At 44.5% G+C, this 20,123-nt stretch overlaps 1 protein-coding gene across 1 annotated transcript in view; it reads right to left on the reverse strand.

Annotated features, from left to right (window-relative positions):
* Nucleotides 1–20,123, reverse strand: part of LOC140730173 (zinc-binding protein A33-like) — a 45,140-nt gene that overhangs the window by 23,808 nt on the left and 1,209 nt on the right. Inside the window, exon 2 of the mRNA XM_073050305.1 lies at nt 2,078–2,173. Within this exon, the coding sequence (XP_072906406.1) occupies nt 2,078–2,173 (96 nt within the window). The remainder of the gene's footprint in view (nt 1–2,077; nt 2,174–20,123) is intronic.

The following is a 20,123-nucleotide window of genomic DNA, read 5'->3' on the forward strand; positions in this document are numbered from 1 at the left end:
TATCCATTCATGCTTTTACAGCTGATCACACGGTACCTGGTACACAGTGCCCAAGATGTGTGTCTGTATCAGACTAGCCCTCTATGCTTTTACATAGAGAGTACAGAGACCATTTACAATTTACTTGAAAATTGAAAGTTTTGAAGTTAATAACTCATCGGGGTGATTGATAAGTTCGTGGCCCAAGGTAGAAGGAGATGAGTTATTAACTTTAAACTTTCTGCATAATCACTCAAAGAGTTGACCTGCATGTGCATGTAATGAGAGCTGTATAACTCATCTCCTTCTACCCTAGGCCACAAACTTATCAAATACCCCTGCTGTGGACACTTTCTGGAGGTCCAAGATCCATATGCTCCACGACCGCTGGACTGTGTGTAAATGTAGGAGGGGAAAATAAATGTTGAAAAATAAATGTGCTAGGTTTTCTAAAATTGACTCCTTCTACCTTAGGCCACGAACTTATGAATCACCCCTCGTAGGATTCCCATGTTTTTTTTACCTTTGCAGTTTCTTAACTCCGCACACAAAGGTTTGACATTCTCTGACCCTATGTCACCACTTTCTAAAGATGTAATTCCATCCCTTACCCACGGAGCTACACCACTGCCGATGCCTTCCTGCCTGTCCTTTCGATACAAAGTATATCCTTTGATGTTAACTATAGCCTTCTTTCAGCCACGACTCAGAGATGCCCATATCGTCATACTGACCAATCTCTAATTGCGTCACAAGTTCATCCACCTTATTCCGAATGCTACGCACATTTAAATACAACACCTTCAGTCCTGCATTCTTTGCTCTTTTGTATTTTGCCTCTGTGGTACAATTTAACTCTTTGCTCTGTCTGTATTTGTACCCAATCATAGGCTTGTCCTTCTTTACGTTCATGTTACACGCATCCTCTACTTGTAAATCTGTTGGCTCATCCTCAGCTCGATCGTCCTGATTCCCACCCCCGTCATATTAGTTTAAACCACTCCCAACAACTCAGGTAAACCTGCCCACAAGAATATCGGTCCCCCTCGGATTTCAAGAGCAACCCGCCTGTAAACACACCCACCCGGGGAGGGATGGTGGGGCAGCTGTCTCCCAGTTCCAGAGGTTGGGTTTGACCCCCACATCCAGTGTTTCTACGTGGAGCTTGCATGTTCTCCCTGGGACTGTGTGGGTTTTCCTGAGTGCCCTGTGCTGGGGATATGGGGAGAATGTAGGATCAGTGTTTCGCATGCACTCGATGGCAGATGTGCCTGTTTCTGTGATTTTTCACTCTCCGACAAGTTCTGACACTTCCATTAAATATATTCAGGGACAGCCTAGGCTGCCAACCGGAGTAATGTTCACCACCTCCCTCGACCCTGGATGCCTCACGCTCTGACCATAAGACATACGATTAGATTTCGGCCATTTGGCCCATTGAGTCTGCTCCGCCATTCCATCACGGCTGATTTGTTACACCTCGCAACCCCATTCTCCTGTCTTCAACCCATAAACTTTGATGCTGATTAATCAAATATCTATTAACCCTTGCTTTAAATATTCTCAATACTTGGCCTCCACAGCCGTCTGGCAATGAATACCCTCTGGCTAAAGAAATTTCTCCTCATCTCTGTTCTAAAGGGATGTCCTTCTATTCTGAGACCATGCCTTCTGGTTCAGGACTCCCCCTACAGTTGGAAACATCCTATCCACATCCACTCTGTCTAGGTCTTTTATCGGATAGGTTTCAATGAGATCCCCCTCATTCTTCAAAATTCCAGCAAGTACAGGCTCAGAGCTATCAAACACACCTCAAAACTTTCCATCCCCAGGATCATTCTGGACAACCTCCTTTGGATCCTCTCAAATGCCAACACTCCCTTTCTTAAAGCTGGGGCTAAAAACTGGTCCATGCTCCAAATGTGGGTGAGTCTATTTCCTGCTGAGCACTGAACCCACTCCAACAGTAACCCCGACTTCCCCTGTTAAGTGAAATTGTTTCCAGACCCAAAATGAAGCAAAGGAGATTTCAGCTTTATACAAGGAAAACCTGTGGTGCATTCACTCTTTCAGAGACTTAATGTGGTTAATAGCTCACCTTAATGTGGTTTAAAGTCAGGTCATGTTCTTTCTTGATCCGAAGGAACTTCTCTTTCTTGGCTTTTAAGGTTTCAATTAATATCCCCAGTCCGTCCTGAAAAAATATTAGTTTGAAGAATTTAGTTCAGCGATATATGGTTAGTGTAGTAGTTAGCATAATGCTTTACAGCACCGGGATTCACTTTCTGCTGTTGTCTGTAAGGAGTTTGTACATTCTCCCCGTAACTGCCTGGGTTTCCACTGGGTCCCACATTCCAGAGGTAGAGTCTGGTGTTCCCAACGTCCTCTACATTGGTGAAACCTATCGGAAATTGGGGGAACCGCTTCGGTTTTGTCCCACATTCCAGAGATGTACAGGTTTGGGTTAGAGTCTGGTGTTCCCAACGTCCTCTACATTGGTGAAACCTATCGGAAATTGGGGGAACCGCTTCGTTGGGCACATCCACACCATCCGCTACAAGCGGTGGCCAAACATTTCAATCCCGATTCCCATTCTGACATGTTTACTCTTTTCCATAGATGGTGCCCGAGCTGCTGAGTTGCTCCAGTACTTTGCTAGTGAGTACTTTGGGTTAGTGAGTTGTGGACATGCTACGTTGGCACCAATAGTGTGGTAACCCTTGCAGGCAGCCCCCAGCACATCTTCAGACTGTGTGGGTCGTTGGTGCAATCGATGCATCTCACTGTGGCTTATACGATTTCATTAGGCATAGACAGAGCAGATGTTAAGATTCCTTTTCCAAAAGTGCCAAATATTGTACTACAGGATGTAGGATTGTGGTGAGAGAGCAGAAAGGTTAGGGGAGATGCGAGGTGTGAGTGCTGGCTACCAGGACTGTGTTTCCAGGCGGATTGGGGTGAATGCCAGGGCCATATCGCTTCAGCGTGGTTTTGATCTGAACTAAACTGATTACGACTGGAGTCCTGGTTTGATGTTTCATATTCTATGTGCTGTTCGGTTGCTTTTGGCAGTTTGAACAAATTGTTCTTTTTTTACATGTTGGTATTTGATGTTCTCTTTCCGTTTCCATGGTGATTTGAGTTGAACTTTGTACACATACTTTGATTAACAAATGCACTTGAAATCTTTGGTGGCGTTATAGGGCAGTGTTATTTAAAAGACAATTAGACAGACTTATGCCATGTGCCGGCAGATGGGGTTAGTTAGATTGGCATTCAATATCATCCCTAGAGTTGATACTGAAGGTCGAAGCTCACAGACTGAAGTTGGTGAGTTTGGAAGTTGAGGTTCGACGGCAGCCTATCCTGGGGTTGGATGCCTGACAGTGCTTGTGAGTAGGTGGGTGGGTGGGGAGAATGGAAAAGAGCTTTATTTTCAAATTGTTGTTGTTATTGAAATATTCTATTGAACATCGTAGGCATGCTATGCTGGCATTGGAATATGGGGCAAGCCTTGTGGGCTGCCCTCAGCGTACCCTGCAGACTCACTGACAGAGACGGGGATGGTTTAGAGCAGCTGGTTAAACTATATGCCCTGGGAGTACTCAGGGGAAACCCACCTAGATGTGCCACTCCACACAGGCAGGGCTGGAGGTCAGGATCGAACCAGGATCTCTGGAAGAGTGCTGCTGCTAAGCCACACTCTGTCCCCATCACTGCAGCTACCTACTACAGTTCTCTGAATACGTTCAGAATGCCACTAGTTTGAAGGTAATTGTGGAGAAGGATTGGTCTGGTCCATGGGTTGAGATTCTAAAGTGGAGAAAGACTGATTTTGATGGATTTAGAAAGGATCTGGCAAGTGTGGATTGGGACAGGCTGTTTTCTGGCAAAGATGTACTTGGTAAGTGGGAGACCTTTACAAGTGCCATTTTTAGCGTTCAAAGCTTGCATGCGCCCATCAGAATAAACGACAAGGGTAACAGGTTTAGAGAACTTTGAATTTTGAGAGATCTTGAGGCTCTGGTTAAGGAGGAGAAGGAGGTGCAGAGCAGGTATAGGTAAGTAAGAACAAATGAGCTGCTTATGGAGAATCAAAAATGCAAAAGACATTTAAGAGAAATTTGGAAAAGTTTATGGGTAGGAGGGGTATGGAGGGCTATGGTCCATGTGCAAGTAGATGTGAATGGCCAGATTAATAGTTCAGCATGGACTAGATGGGCCAAAAGGCCTGTTTCTTACTAAAGTGGTCTATGACTCTATGTTGGGGTGTGCGTAACTAGATGGGCCAAAGGGCATGTTTCTTACTGTAGTTGTGACTCTATGTTGGGGTGTGTGTGATTTCAAAACGTACAAACGTTTTCAAAAGAACAGTGTTACCACCATCCAAGAAGAGCATTTCACCAAATATTGACTAACTCCGGCTCTGAACGTTGATAATTGGGAGATTGTTTATTTTTGTCACATGTACTGAAATAGAATGAAGAACTTGACCTTCATGCTTTTCATACAGACCAAATCATTTTGCAGTGTTACTGAGATACATTGAACACAACAGCACAGGACAGAATCAGAATCAGGTTTATTATCACTGGCATGTGATGTGAAATTTGTTAACTTAGCAGCAGCAGTTCAATGCCATACATAATCTAGCAGAGAGAAAAATAATAATAATAAATAAACAAGTAAATCAATTACATATATTGAATAGATTTTTTAAATATGCAAAAACAGAAATACTGTACTGTAATTTTAAAAAAGTGAGGAAGTGTCCAAAGATTCAATGTCCATTTAGGAATCGGATGGCAGAAGGGAGAAGCTGTTCCTGAATCACTGAGTGTATGCCTTCAGGCTTCTGTCCCTCCTACCTGATGGTAACAGGGAGAAAAGGGCATGTCCTGGGAGCTGGAGGTCCTTAATAATGGACGCTGCCTTTCTGAGACACCGCTCCTTGAAGATGTCCTGGGTACTTTGTAGACTAGTACCCAAGATGTAGCCGACTAGATTTACGATCCTCGGCAGCTTCTTTCGGTCCTGTGCTGTAGCCTCACCGTACTAGACAGTGATGCAGCCTGTCAGAATGCTCTCCACAGTACAACTGTAGAAGTTTTGAGTGTATGACCCTTTAACCTACTCTCAGGTTAATCTAACCCTTCCTGGCCACACAGCTCTCCATGTTTCTATCATCCATGTGCCGATCTAAGAATTTCTTAAATGCTCCTAATGTACCTGCCTCTACCACCACTGCTGGCACTGTGCTCCATGCACTTAACACTCTTATAAGACCATGACAGCATAAGATAGAGGAGCAGAAGTAGGCTATTCGGCCCATCAAGTCTGTCTGCTATTCATTCATGGGCTGATCCAATTCTTCCAGTCATTCCCACTCCCCTGCCTTCTCCACATACCCTTTGATGCCCTGGGTAATCAAGAACCTATCTATCTCTGCCTTAAATACACCCAATGACTTGGCCTCCACAGCCGCTGGTGGCAACAAATTCCACAGATTTACTACCCTATGACTAAAGTTATTTCAATGCATCTCTGTTCTAAATGGACGTCCTTCAATCCTGAAGTCCTGCCTTCTTGTCCTAGACTTCTCTATCATGGAAAATAACTTTGCCATGTCTAATCTGTTCAGGCATTTTAATATTCGTAATGTTTCTATGAGATCCCCCCTCATTTTCCTGAACTCGGGAATGTCCAAACATTCCTCACATGGTAACCCTTTCAATCCTGGAATGATTCTCATGAATCTTCTCTGAATCCATTCCAATATCAGTATATCCTTTCTAAAATAAGGAGCCCAAAACTGCACACAATACTCCAAGTGTGGTCTCACGAATGTCTTATAGAGCCTCAACATCACATCCCTGCTCTTATATTCTATATCTCTAGAAATGAATTACAACATTGCATTCGCCTTCTTCACCACCGACACAACTCTGCACAAGGACTTCCAAGTCCCTCTGCATATCTGCATTTTGAATTCTCTCCCCATCTAAATAATAGTCTACCCATTTATTTCTTCCACTCAAGTGCATGACCATACACTTACCAACATTGTATTCCATTTGCCACTTCTTTGCCGATTCCCCTAAACTATCCAAGTTTCTCTGCAGGCTTCCTGTTTTTCTCAACACTACCCACTCCTTCATCTAGCTTTGTATCATTGGCAAATTTAGCCACAAATCCATTAATCCCATGGTCCAAATCATTGACTTACACCATAAAAAGTAGCGGTCCCATCACAGACCCCCCCCCCCCCCCCCCCCGTGGAACTCCACTGGTAATCGGCAGCCAGCCAGAATAGGATCCCTTTATTCCCACTCTCTATTTTCTGCTGATCAGCCAATGCTCCACCCACGCTAGTAACCTCCCTGTAATTCCATGGGATCTTATCTTGCTAAGCAGCCTCATGTGCGGCACCTTGTCAAAGGCCTTCTGAAAATCCAAATACACCATGTCTACTGCATCTTCTTTATCTACCCTGCTTGTAATTTCCCCAAAGAGTTGCAGTAGGTTTGTCAGGCAGGATTTTCCTTTCAGGAAACCATGCTGGCTTTGGCCTATCTTGTCATGTGCCTCCAGGTACTCTGTAATCTCATCCCTAACAATTGATTCCAACAACTTCCCAACCACTGATGTCAGGCTAACAGGTCAAAAGTTTCCTTTCTGCTGCCTCCCGCTCTTCTTAAATAGCGGAGTAACATTTGCAATTTTCCAGTCATCCAGTGCAATGCCAGAATCTATTGATTCTTGAAAGATCACCATTAATGCCTCCGCAATTTCTCCAGCTACTTTGTTGAGAACCCAAGGGTGCATTCCATCAGGTCCAGGAGATTTATCCACCCTCAGACCATTAAGCTTCCTGAGCACCTTCACAGTCGTAATTTTCACTGCACATACTTCACTTCTCTGATACTTTTGAATGTCCAGTATACAGCAGATGTCTTTCACTGTGAAGACTGATGCAAAATACATATTCACTTCCTCTGCCATCTCTGCGTCTCACATTACAATATCTCCAGTGTCATTTTCTATTGGTCCTACATCTACCCTCAACTCTCTTTTATCCTTTACATACTTAAAAAAGCATTTAGTATATTCTTTGAAATTGGTCGCCAGCTTCCTTTCATAATTCATCTTTTCCTTCCTAATGACCTTCTTAGTTTCCTTCTGCAAGTTTTTAAAAGCTCCCCAATCCTCTATCTTCCCACTTCCTCTGGCTTCCTTGTATGCCCTCTCTTTTGCTTTTACTTTGTCTCTGATTTCACTTGTCAGCCATGGTAGTGTTCTTCCATTCGAAAATTTATTCTTATTTGGAATATATTTGTCTTGCACTTCCCTCATTTTTCACAGAAACTCCAGCCATTGCTGCTCTGCTGTCCTTCCTGCAGATGTCCCTTTCCAGTCAACTTTGGCCAATCCCCTCTCATGCCGTTGTAATTTCCTTTATTTCACTGAAATACCAACACACTGGAATTCAGTTCCTTATTTTCAAATTAAAAGTGAACTTGATCTTATTGTGATCACTGCTCCCTAAGGGTTCCTTAACCTTAAGCTCTCTTATCACTTCCGGATCATTGCACAACACCCAATCCAGCACAGCTGATCCCCGAGTGGGCTCAACAATTAAAACACCATCCCTCAGATATTCTACAAATTCTCTCTCCTGAGGTCCAGTACTGGCCTGGTTTTCCAAATCCACTTTCATGTTAAAATCCCCAACGATTATCATGCCATTGCCCTTCTGACACACCTTTTCTATCTCCTGCTGTAATTTGTAATCCACATCCTGGCTGCTGTTTGGAGGCCTCTATACAACTGCCATTAGGGTCCTTTTACCCTTACCATTTCTTAACTCAACCCATAGAGACTCTATACCTTCTGGTCCTATGTCATCCTTTTCTAATGATCTAATATTATTTCTTATTCACAGGGCCACAGCATCCCTTCTGCCTACTAACCTGTCTTCCCGATACACCGTTTATCCTTGGATGTTCAGCTCCCAATGACAGCCATCCTTTAGCCAAGTTTCATTAAACGTCATCTGCCAAGTATCTGCCCACTCACTCAGCCTATCCAAGTTACCCTGAATTCTCCTAACATCCTCATCACATGTCACACTGCCACCCAGCTTAGTATCATCAGCAAACTTGCTGATGTTATTCTCAATGCCCTCATCTAAATCGTTTATGTAAATCGTAAACAGCTGTGGTCCCAATACCGAGCCCTGTGGCACCCCACTAGTCACCACCTGCCATTCCGAGAAACACCCATTCACTGCTACCCTTTGCTTTCTATCTGCCAACCAGTTTTCTATCCATGTCAATATCTTCCCCCCAATGCCATGAGCTCTGATTTTACCCACCAATCTCTTATGTGGGACCTTATCAAATGCCTTCTGAAAATCGAGGTACACTACATCCACTGGATCTCCCTTGTCTAACTTCCTGGTTACATCCTCGAAAAACTGCAATAGATTAGTCAAGCATGATTTGCCCTTGGTAAATCCATGCTGGCTCGGCCCAATCCTATCACTGCTATCTAGATATGCCACTATTTCATCTTTAATAATAGACTCTAGCATCTTCCCCACTACTGATGTTAGGCTGACAGGACGATAGTTCTCTGTTTTCTCCCTCCCTCCTTTCTTAAAAAGTGGGATAACATTAGCCATTCTCCAATCCTCAGGAACTCATCCTGAATCTAAGGAACATTGGAAAATGATTACCAATGCATCCGCAATTTCCAGAGCCACCTCCTTTAGTACCCTAGGATGCAGACCATCTGGACCTGGGGATTTGTCAGCCTTCAGTCCCATCAGTCTACTCATCATCGTTTCCTTCCTAATGTCAATCTGTTTCATTTCCTCTGTTACCCTATGTCCTTGGCCCATCCATACAACTGGGAAATTGCTTGTGTCTTCCCTAGTGAAGACAGATCTAAAGTACTTATTAAATTCTTCTGCCATTTCTCTGTTTCCCATAACAATTTCACCCAATTCATTCTTCAAGGGCCCAACATTGTTCTTAACTATCTTCTTTCTCTTCACATACCTAAAAAAGCTTTTGCTATCCTCCTTTATATTCCTGGCTTGCTTGCGTTCGTACCTCATTTTTTCTCCCTGTATTGCCTTTTTAGTTAAGTTCTGTTGTTCCTTAAAAATTTCCCAATCATCTGTCCTCCCACTCACCTTAGCTCTGTCATACTTCTCTTTTTTTAATGCTATGCAATCTCTGACTTTCTTTGTCAACCACTGTGGCCCCTTTCCCCCCTTTGAACCCTTCCTTCTCCAGGGGATGAACTGATTTTGCACCTTGTGCATTATTCCCAAGAATACCTGCCATTGCTGTTCCACTGTCTTTTCTGCTAGGATATCCATCCAGTTAACTTTGGCCAGCTCCTCCCTCATGGCTCCATAGTCTCCTTTGTTCAACTGCAACACTGACACCTCCGATCTGCCCTTATCCTTCTCAAATTGCAGATAAAAACTTATCATATTATGGTCACTACCTCCTAATGGCTCCTTTACTTCAAGATCGCTTATCAAATCCTGTTCATTACACAACACTAAATCCAGAATAGCCTTGTCCCTGGTCGGCTCTCATACAAGCTGTTCCAAGAATGCATCCCGTAGGCATTCTACAAACTCCCTATGCTGGGGTCCAGCACCAACCTGATTCTCCCAGTTCACCATGTTCACCAGCATCTGCAGATTTTCTCTTGTTTGTGAAAGGCACAATTAGATAGATTGAGAGATTGTAAACACAAGAGATTCTGCAGATGCTGGAAATCCAGAGAAACACACACAAAGTGCTGGAGAAACTCAGCAGGTCAGACAGTATCCACGGAGAGGAATAAAGAGTTGACATTCTAGGCTGAGACCCTTGATTGGGATTGGGAGATCAGGAGTTTATTGTACAAGAGGTGAATTTAAGTGTCTTATAATGGTGGGGAGGGGCATGAATAGAGGCTGTCCTTAAGCCTAGTGATATGTTCTTTGGGCTTTTGTATCTTCTAGCCAATGGGGGAGGTACAGGAGGTTCAGGACCCACATCATCAGGTTCAGGATCTGTTATTCAAGTTCAACTTCAGGTTAGTCATTGAATCGTACACATGTACATCATGAAATGAAATAATGTTCCCCTGCATCAAGGTGCACAACACAGCACATATACCACACACACAACAAAGTAATTTAACGACAAATAAATTAACAAGGTGCATTTACGACACAAGTTAAAATGCAAACGGTATAATGCTACTGACACTTCGTTCGTGATGAGACCTGGGTAGTGGCAGGGAGCTCAGTTGTCTCACGGCTTGAGGGAAGAAGCTGTTTCCCATCTGAACAGTACTTGTCCTAATGCTACGGTACCTCCCGCCTGATGGTAGGGGGAAAAGAGAGATTGTTGGACAGATATGAGGGAATACTAACAGTGGTAAGGGCCCTGTGTATGCAGCTCTCCTGGTCTAATGAGTGGAAGAGAGATCCCAACGATCCTCTCGGCAGTCCTTGCAGTCAGATGCTTTGCGATCCCTGTCTGAGACGGTGATGCAGCTGTCAATGGTGCCCCTGTAAGAACGGGGGAGGGGGGTGCCTAACTCACCTCGGTTTCCTGAGGAAGTGGAGACTTCCCGACACTGAATCGAGCACGGATAACTACACTTACCGCAATGCTGAACTGACACTACAACCTACAGACTCGCTCTTTACAACTCATGTTCTCAGTCATTTTTCCTTCTTATTTGCACATGATTGTTTGTTAATCTGTGCTTATGCATAACTTTTCATAAATTCTATTGTATTTCATTATTTTCCTGCAAAATACCTGCAAGAAAATGAATTTCAAGATAGTTTATGGTGACATATATGCACTTTGATAGTAAATTTTACTTTTGACATTGACTTTGAGAGGGACAACCACCACCAACAGAGGCTGGGGAAAAAGAAAGGGAGGGATACCAAGGGACTTTGACCCTTCTCCTACAGACTGGGAACTGGGCCAGTGAGCCAGTCAAGTGCCCAGTACTGGCTCACAGCTGGAAGGTTTTCAACAGGAGATTCAGAAAAGAATTTATCATGGGCTGCCAGACCAAGTAGTGGAGATGACTACAGTTACAATGTCTAGACGACATAAAGACAAGTCCATTGTTAAGAACATTCTACGGGACTATGGCAGTGTGGTGGCTATTACAACTTTTGTGTTCTAGATTTCAGAGTTTTATTCCAATGTCGTCTGTAAGGAGTTTGTACATGGAATGCGTGGGTTTCCTCCGGGTGCTCCAGTTTCCTCCTACAGTCTGAAGACTTATCAGTTAGTTGGTTAATTAGTCATTGTAAATTGTCCAGTGTCAGGTGGGATTTTGGTGGTGTTGAAGCCCCAGGGGTCTATTCCAAGCTATATCTCTAACTAAGATAAAACGTACCTAAACATAGGCAAGAGGGACTGGAATAGATGAGCATCATGGACAGCATGGACTAGGTGGGCAGAATGGCCTGTTTCTGTGCTGGATGACTCTGACTCTGATAGAAGCAGTTATTTATCTCTAAGGGGAAGGCACCATCTTTGTCAAAAGAACATATGAAGATGGCAAATGAGAAAGGGACAGCAGACAGCACACAGAGTAATAATAATGTGCAGAAAAGGAGTCCTGGGGTCCTAGAGTCAGGGCATAGTAGTGAAGCGGTTAGCCTAGCATTATTACAATGCCAGCGGCCCGGGGTCAATTCCACCATGTAAGGAGTTTGTACGTTGTGATCATGTGACTGTGTGGGTTTTCTCCGGGTGTACCTCTCTCCTCCCACATTCCAAGTTCAAAGTATATTTATTATTAAATTATATAAACCTGTATGTCACCATGTACTACCCTGAGATTCATTTTCTTCCTGGCATTCACAGTAGAACAATGAAATACATCAGAATCAATGAAAAACTACACACAAGACAGACATGAAAACATTGTGCAAAAGAAAACAATCTATGCACATACAAAATAATAAATAAATATTGAGTTGGTTCAGGAACCACCTGATTGAGGGGTAATAATGGTTCCTGTACCTGATGATGTGAGTCCTGAGCCTCCTATACCTCCTTCCTGATGGCAGCAGCAAGAAGAGAGCATGGCCTGGGTGGTGGGGTCCCTGATGACGGATGCTGCTGTCTTACGGCAGAACTCCTCGTAGGTGTGCTCCAAGAGTTAGGTTAGTCGGTCACGTGGGTGTAATTTGACAGCATGGGGCTTGTTGGGTCAAAAGAGCCTGTTACCATGTTGTATTTCTAAAGAAAATATATAAAAATCCATGGGAACAAGCCCGATTGGTCCATGCTGACCAAAATCTTCCATCCAGTTTAGAAGGTGGAGGGACAGAAGGAAGAAATAGAAGGAAATCGATGAAACCACAAGAGTGGGGGGAGGGAGTTGGGATGTTGATTGTTGAAAGAGATACAGGGCTGGAGAAGTGGGAATCTGATAGGACAGGACAGAGGGGAATGGGGAATGAAGGGGAGGCATTATCAGAAGTTTGAGAAATCAATGTTCATGCCATCAGGTTGGAGGCTGACCAGACAGAATACAAGGGGTTGCTCCTCCAACCTCATCATGACAGCGGAGGGCCATGGACTGACGTGTTGGAATGGGAATGGGAAGAGGAATTAAAAAGGGTGGCCATTGGGAGATCCCACTTTTTCTGGCAGATGGAGCATAGGTGTTTGGCGAAGCAGTCTATCTGGCCTGCTGAGTTTCTCCGGCATTTTGTGCGTGTTGGAAGAACATGGACATTCTGTGGGCAGAGGGCATTAGTTTAGTTACTGATTTGATTAATTTAATTGGTTCGATACAACATTGTGGGCCGAAGGGCCTGTTCCTGAGCTGTACTGTTTTATGTTCTAAATTGCCTCTGCACTCTTCCCAGCTCTATGGCATCTTTCCTATCTATCACAGTGTGACCAAAATGAAGACAATATTCCAAACAGGGCTTCATTTGAACTTCAGCTTTTGTTCTACTGCTGCTCCATAATGTCTCAACTTCTTACAGCGTGCTTTGGCAGACGAAGACCAACCTGCATCACCCTGTGTGGTCTACCTGTTTCACCACCCTGTACCTCCACGCCTCTTTTTAGATATGACGGGAATAAAGTGCTTGTTGAGCACTGAATATTCAGGCGTCCCGTGTGCCTGCAGAGTTTGGGCCCATTTCTCCAGTCACAGACAGGAACAGTAAGTAACACAAACCAGAAAAAGACTGCTGATGCTGGGAATTCAACCAGGAACCAGAAAGTGCTGAGAACGGCAGTTCTGATGGGTCCTGAACCCAAATCATTATGATTTTCCCTAATCGGATGTGTTATCACCAGAGGCGATAACTTTAGAGCAGAATTGAAGGGCCAAATGGTTTAATTCTGCTCTGATATCTTATAACTTCACTCAACTACACTCACACCAACACCGAACTGTTTCCACAACCTATGGGTTCACTCTCTTCACCTCATGTTCTTGATACCTATTGCTTATTCATTTTCCTTTTTAAAATTTGCATCTTGCATGTGTTTTATCACTGATCCGATTGTATTTACTGCAAATGCCCGCAAGAAAATGGATCTCAGGGCTGCATCTGGTGACATACATGGACTTTGATAATAAGTTTACTTTGAACTTTGGATGCTGTCTGACCTGACACCTGTTTCCAGCATGAAGCAGGTAACACAGCACACTAGCAAATTGGCCAGGGTGACACGATTTCAGCGCTGGCGACTGGGGTTTAATTCCGACCTCCATCTGCAACGAATCTGTACATTCTCCCTGTTACCAGTTGGTTTCGTCCCGGTGTCCCGGTTTCCTCCCACATTCTGAAGATGTACTGATTAGCGATTTTTTAAAAGACGTACAGCATGGTAACAGGCCCTTCCAGCCCAATAAACCCGTGGAACGCAATTGCACACATGACCAATTAACCAGCATATCTTTGGAGCTTGGGAGGAATCCGGAACACCTGGAGGAAACCCACGCTGTCACAGGGAGAACAACAGACAACAGACAGTAGGTGCAGGAGTAGGCCATTCGGCCCTTCTAGCCAGCACCACCATTCACTGTGATCATGGCTGATCATACACAATCAGTACCCCATTCCTGCCCTCTCCCCATATCCCTTGACCCCGCTATCTATAAGAGCTCTATCTAACTCTCTCTTGAATACATCCAGAGACTTGGCCTCCACTGCCTTCTGGGGCAGAGCATTCCACATAACCACCACTCACTGGGTGAAAAAGTTTTTCCGCATCTCTGTTCTAAATGGCCTACCCCTTATTCTTAAACTGTGGCCTCTAGTTCTGGACTCGCCCATCAGCGGGAACATGCTTCCTGCCTCCAGCGTGTCCAATTCCTTAATAATCTTATATGTTTCAATCAGATCCCCTCTCATCCTTCTAAATTCCAGTGTATACAAGCCCAGTCGCTCCAATCTTTCAACATGTGACAGTCCCGCCATTCCGGGAATTAACCTTGTGAATCTACGCTGCACTCCCTCAATAGCAAGAATGCCCTTCCTCAAATTTGGAGACCAAAACTGCACACAATACTCCAGGTGGGGTCTCACCAGGGCCCTGTACAGCTGCAGAAGGACCTCTTTACTCCTATACTCAATTCCTCTTGTTATAAAAGCCAGCATGCCATTAGCTTTCTTTACTGCCTGCTGTACCTGCATGCTTGCTTTCATTGACTGGTGTACAAGAACACCTAGATCTCGTTGTACTTCCCCTTTTCCTAACGACTCCATTTAGATAGTAATCTGCCTTCTTGTTCTTGCCACCAAAGTGAATAACCTCACATTTATCCACATTAAACTGCATCTGCCATACATTTGCCCACTCACCCAACCTGTCCAAGTCACCCTGCATTCTCATAACATCCTCCTGACATTTCACACTGCCACCCAGCTTTGCGACATCAGCAAATTTGCTAATGTTACTTTTAATCCTTTCATCTAAATCATTAATGTATATTGTAAACAGCTGCGGTCCCAGCACCGAACCTTGCGGTACCCCACTGGTCACAGCCTGCCATTCTGAAAGGGACCCGTTAATCGCTACTCTTTGTTTCCTGTCAGCCAGCCAATTTTCAATCCATGTCAGTACTCTACCCCCAATACCATGTGCCCTAATTTTGCCCACTAATCTCCTATGTGGGACTTTATCAAAAGCTTTCTGGAAGTCCAGGTACACTACATCCACTGGCTCTCCCTTGTCCATTTTCATAGTTACATCCTCAAAAAACTCCAGAAGATTAGTCAAGCATGACTTTCCCTTCATAAATCCATGCTGACTCGGACTGATCCTTCTACTGCTATCCAAATGTGTCGTAATTTCCTCTTTTATAATTGACTCCATACAAATTCCTTAAAGGACAAGAACCACTGCAATAACATTATGCTAACCACATCGCTAACCTGGCACCTATTATTTATGGCTTATTATTATTATTATTAGTTGTGGGCTATGTTGGCGCTGGGAGCGTGACGACACCTGTGGGGTGACCTCACCACAATCCTCGGACTGTGTTGGTTGTTGATGCAAACAATGCATTTCACTGTGCGGCTCGATGTTTCAAAGTACATGTGACAAATAAAGCAAACCTCTTTCTTTCTAAGATGGGCTTGGTTGGTGGCTGTAGTGTCAGGGACAAGGCTGAAACCACTCATGTCCAGCACAAACCTGATCAAGAAGAAAGAGTGTGTGGTCATGCACGCTTTCCCAGGGTTACATAAGGCACAGGGCAGCGCCCTGCGGCAGGCAGTTCAGATTCAACTTTATAAGACTCTAGTTGCGCCACATCTGCAGCCAACAAATGATGCCAAACTAAATGAAACTGAGCTGAACAGCCCCAGACTGTTTCAATAATTGTTCTTCACTCGTTTTTTGAAGCTTGCATTATTTGTTCTTTTTCTTGCGCATTGGGTGTTTGATGTTTTCTTTGAACGGGTTCCATAATGTTTCTTTGTTCCAGACAGCCTCGAAATAAGATGAATCTCAGGGCTGAATACTACATATTATGTGAAGAACAAAAGGATGACAGGAGTGAAGGTAGGACCGATTAGAGATAAAGGTGGGAAGATGTGCCTGGAGGCTGTGGAAGTGAGCGAGGTCCTCAATGAATACTTCTCTTCGGTATTCACCAATGCGAGGGAACTTGATGACAGTGAGGACAATATGAGTGAGGTTGATGTTCTGGAGCATGTTGATATTAAGGGAGAGGAGGTGTTGGAGTTGTTAAAATACATTAGGACGGATAAGTCCCTGGGGCCTGACGGAATATTCCCCAGGCTGCTCCACGAGGCAAGGGAAGAGATTGCTGAGCCTCTGGCTAGGATCTTTATATCCTCGTCCACGGGAATGGTACCGGAGGATTGGAGGGAGGCGAATGTTGTCCCCTTGTTCAAAAAAGGTAGTAGGGATAGTCCAGGTAATTATAGACCAGTGAGCCTTACGTCTGTGGTGGGAAAGCTGTTGGAAAAGATTCTTAGAGATAGGATCTATGGGCATTTAGAGAATCATGGTCTGATCAGGGACAGTCAGCATGGCTTTGTGAAGGGTAGATCGTGTCTAACAAGCCTGATAGAGTTCTTTGAGGAGGTGACCAGGCATATAGATGAGGGTAGTGCAGTGGATGTGATCTACATGGATTTTAGTAAGGCATTTAACAAGGTTCCACATGGTAGGCTTATTCAGAAAGTCAGAAGGCATGGGATCCAGGGAAGTTTGGCCAGGTGGATTCAGAATTGGCTTGCCTGCAGAAGGCAGAGGGTCGTGGTGGAGGGAGTACATTCAGATTGGAGGGTTGTGACTAGTGGTGTCCCACAAGGATCTGTTCTGGGACCTCTACTTTTTGTGATTTTTATTAATGACCTGGATGTGGGGGTAGAAGGGTGGGTTGGCAAGTTTGCAGACGACACAAAGGTTGGTGGTGTTGTAGATAGTGTAGAGGATTGTCGAAGATTGCAGAGAGACATTGATAGGACGCAGAAGTGGGCTGAGAAGTGGCAGATGGAGTTCAACCCGGAGAAGTGTGAGGTGGTACACTTTGGAAGGACAAACTCCAAGGCAGAATACAAAGTAAATGGCAGGATACTTGGTAGTGTGGAAGAGCAGAGGGATCTGGGGGTACATGTCCACAGATCCCTGAAAGTTGCCTCACAGGTAGATAAGGTAGATAAGAAAGCTTATGGGGTGTTAGCTTTCATAAGTCGGGGGACAGAGTTTAAGAGTCGCGATGTAATGATGCAGACAGACAGACATACTTTATTGATCCCGAGGGAAACTGGGTTTCGTTACAGTCACACCAACCAAGAATAGTGTAGAAATATAGCAATATAAAACCATAAATAATTAAATAATAAGTAAATTATGCCAAGTGGAAATTAGTCCAGAGTTTAAGAGATGTGATGTAATGATGCAGCTCTATAAAACTAGTTAGACCACACTTGGAGTACTGTGTCCAGTTCTGGTCGCCTCAGTATAGGAAGGATGTGGAAGCATTGGAAAGGGTACAGAGGAGATTTACCAGGATGCTGCCTGGTTTAGAGAGTATGGATTATAATCAGAGATTAAGGGAGCTAGGGCTTTACTCTTTGGAGAGGAGGAGGATGAGAGGAGACATGATAGAGGTGTACAATATATTAAGAGGAATAGACAGAGTGGACAGCCAGTGCCTCTTCCCCAGGGCACCGCTGCTCAGTACAAGAGGACATGGCTTTGAGGTAAGGAGAGGGAAGTTCAAGGGGGATATTAGGGGAAGATTTTTCACTCAGAGAGTGGTTGGTGCGTGGAATGCGCTGCCTGAGTCAGCGGTGGAGGCAGATACACAAGTGAAGTTTAAGAGACTACTATACAAGTATATGGAGAAATTTAAGGTGGGGGGTTATATGGGAGGCAGGGTTTGAGGATCGGCACAACATTGTGGGCCGAAGGGCCTGTAATGTGCTGTACTATTCTATGTTCTATGTACATATACTTTAATAAGAAAAGTATTATGAATCTTTGTATCTGGGGTATATCATACAGTTCTGGTTGCCCACACTATAGAAAGGATGACGAGGCTTTGGAGGTGTAGAAGAGGTTCACCAGGATGCTGCCTGGATTAGAGGGCATGTGCTATAACGAGAGGTTGAAGAAATGAGTTGTTTTCTTTGGAGTGGCAGAGGCTGAGGAGCGATCTGACAGAGGTTTATAAGAGTAGAAAGGCATTATCTTTTTTCCATGGTTGAAATGTCTAATATCAGAGGCCTTGCATTTAAGGTGACAGCAGGTAATTTCAAGAGATGTGAGGGGTAGTTTTTTTTTTACAGAGAGTGGTGGGTGCCTGGGGTGGTGGCAGAGCCAGATAGATCGGGATTTTTAAGAGATGTTCAGATAGGCACATGATTGTGGGGAAAATGAAAGGATATGACATTGTGTAGGCAGAAGGGATTAGTTTAGTTGGCCATATGATTGCGAATGTAATTGGTTTGGCATGACATTGTGGGCTGAAGGGCCTGTTCCTGTGCTGTACTGTTCCATGTTCAAAGGTTCACATATTCCCAGGCACCCTGCCACTTCTGTGGCCCATTGGTGTCCATGTGTTTTAGAAATGGCTTATTATTGTCACATAAGCACCAAGATCCAGTAAAAAGCTGGTCTTGTAAACTGCTCACACACATCATACACAGCGAGGTAGTACAAGGGAAAACAATACCAGAATGCAGAATGAAATGCAACAGCTACAGACAGAGTGCAATAAAGTGCAAGATTACAACAGATCAGAAGGTCAAGAGTCCATTATATCCTTCTATACAACCATTCCATTGTCCTAACAGTGAGGCAGAAGCTGACCTTGAGCCTGCTGGATCATGCTTTCAGGCTTTTGTATCTTCTGCCCGACGGGAGAGCGGAGAAGAGAGAGTGCTTGGGGTGGGTCGGATCTTTGATTACGCTGGCTGGCCCTGAGACAGCTTTAAGGAGACCTAAGGTGCAAATTTTTCTACACAGAGGGTGGTGGGTATATGGAATGAGCTGCCGGACGAAGTGGTAGAAGTGGGTATAATGACAATGTTTAATAGACGTTTGGATAGTTATGCCACTCGACACGTTGAGAAGGATATGGCCCAAACTTGGCAAAATGGGACTAGTTGAGTTTGGCACCATGGTCAGCATGGAGGATTTGGGCCGAAGAGCCTTTATCCCTGCTGAATGACTTTGTGAGTCTTGCCCCTGGCCGCTGGCCTGTAGCCAGTTAGGAAGTCAGCCACTTCACTCCTACTGAGTGACTTATCACTACAAATCAATTCCAGAGGAGCACACACAAAATGCTGGAGGAACTCAGCAGGTCAGGCAACATCTATGGAGGGAAATAAATATTTGATGTTTTGGGCCAAGACCCTTCATCAGGACTGTAAAGGAAGGGAGGCAGATGCCAGAATAAGAAGATCAGGGGAGGAGAATGAGGACAAGCTAGAAGGTGATAGGGGAAAGCAGGTGGGTGGGGAGGGAGAATAAAGTAAGAAGCTGGGAAGTGATAGGTGAAGAAAGTAAATCTGATAGGAGAGGAGAGTGGGCCATAGGAGAAAGAGAAGGTGCGGAAATGGGGGAGGTGATCAGCAGGTGAGGGGAAGAAGAGGCTAGAGTGGGGAATTGAGGAATAGGGAAGGGGGGGGAGGAAATTACTGTAAATTGGAGAAATGAATGTTCCTGCTATCAGGTTGCAATCTATCCAGTGGTGTTGAGGGGTTGCTCCTCCAACCTGAGAGTGGCCTCACCATGGCAGAAGAGGAGGCCATGGATTGACATGTCAGAATGGGACTGGGAATCAGAATTAAAAGGCTTGGCCATCTGTTTTTGGCAGATGGAGTGGAGGTGCTTGACAAATTGGTCCCCCAATCTATGTCAGGACTCAGCTGAGGAGGGGAAAAAAGAATCAGCCATGATTGAAAGGCAGTGCAGGCTCGATGGGCCAAGCAGCCTAATTCTGCTCCTATGTCTTAAGGTCTAATATAGAGGAGACTGCATTGGGAGAACCGAATGCAACAGACAACTCCAACAGATTCGCAGGTGAAGGGCGGCCTCACCTGGAAGGTGACAGTTGCTGAAGTTTCATTCCAGGGAGCTGTC

The sequence above is a fragment of the Hemitrygon akajei genome, chromosome 7, assembly GCF_048418815.1.
Source record: "Hemitrygon akajei chromosome 7, sHemAka1.3, whole genome shotgun sequence".
Taxonomy (NCBI): Eukaryota; Metazoa; Chordata; class Chondrichthyes; order Myliobatiformes; family Dasyatidae; genus Hemitrygon; species Hemitrygon akajei.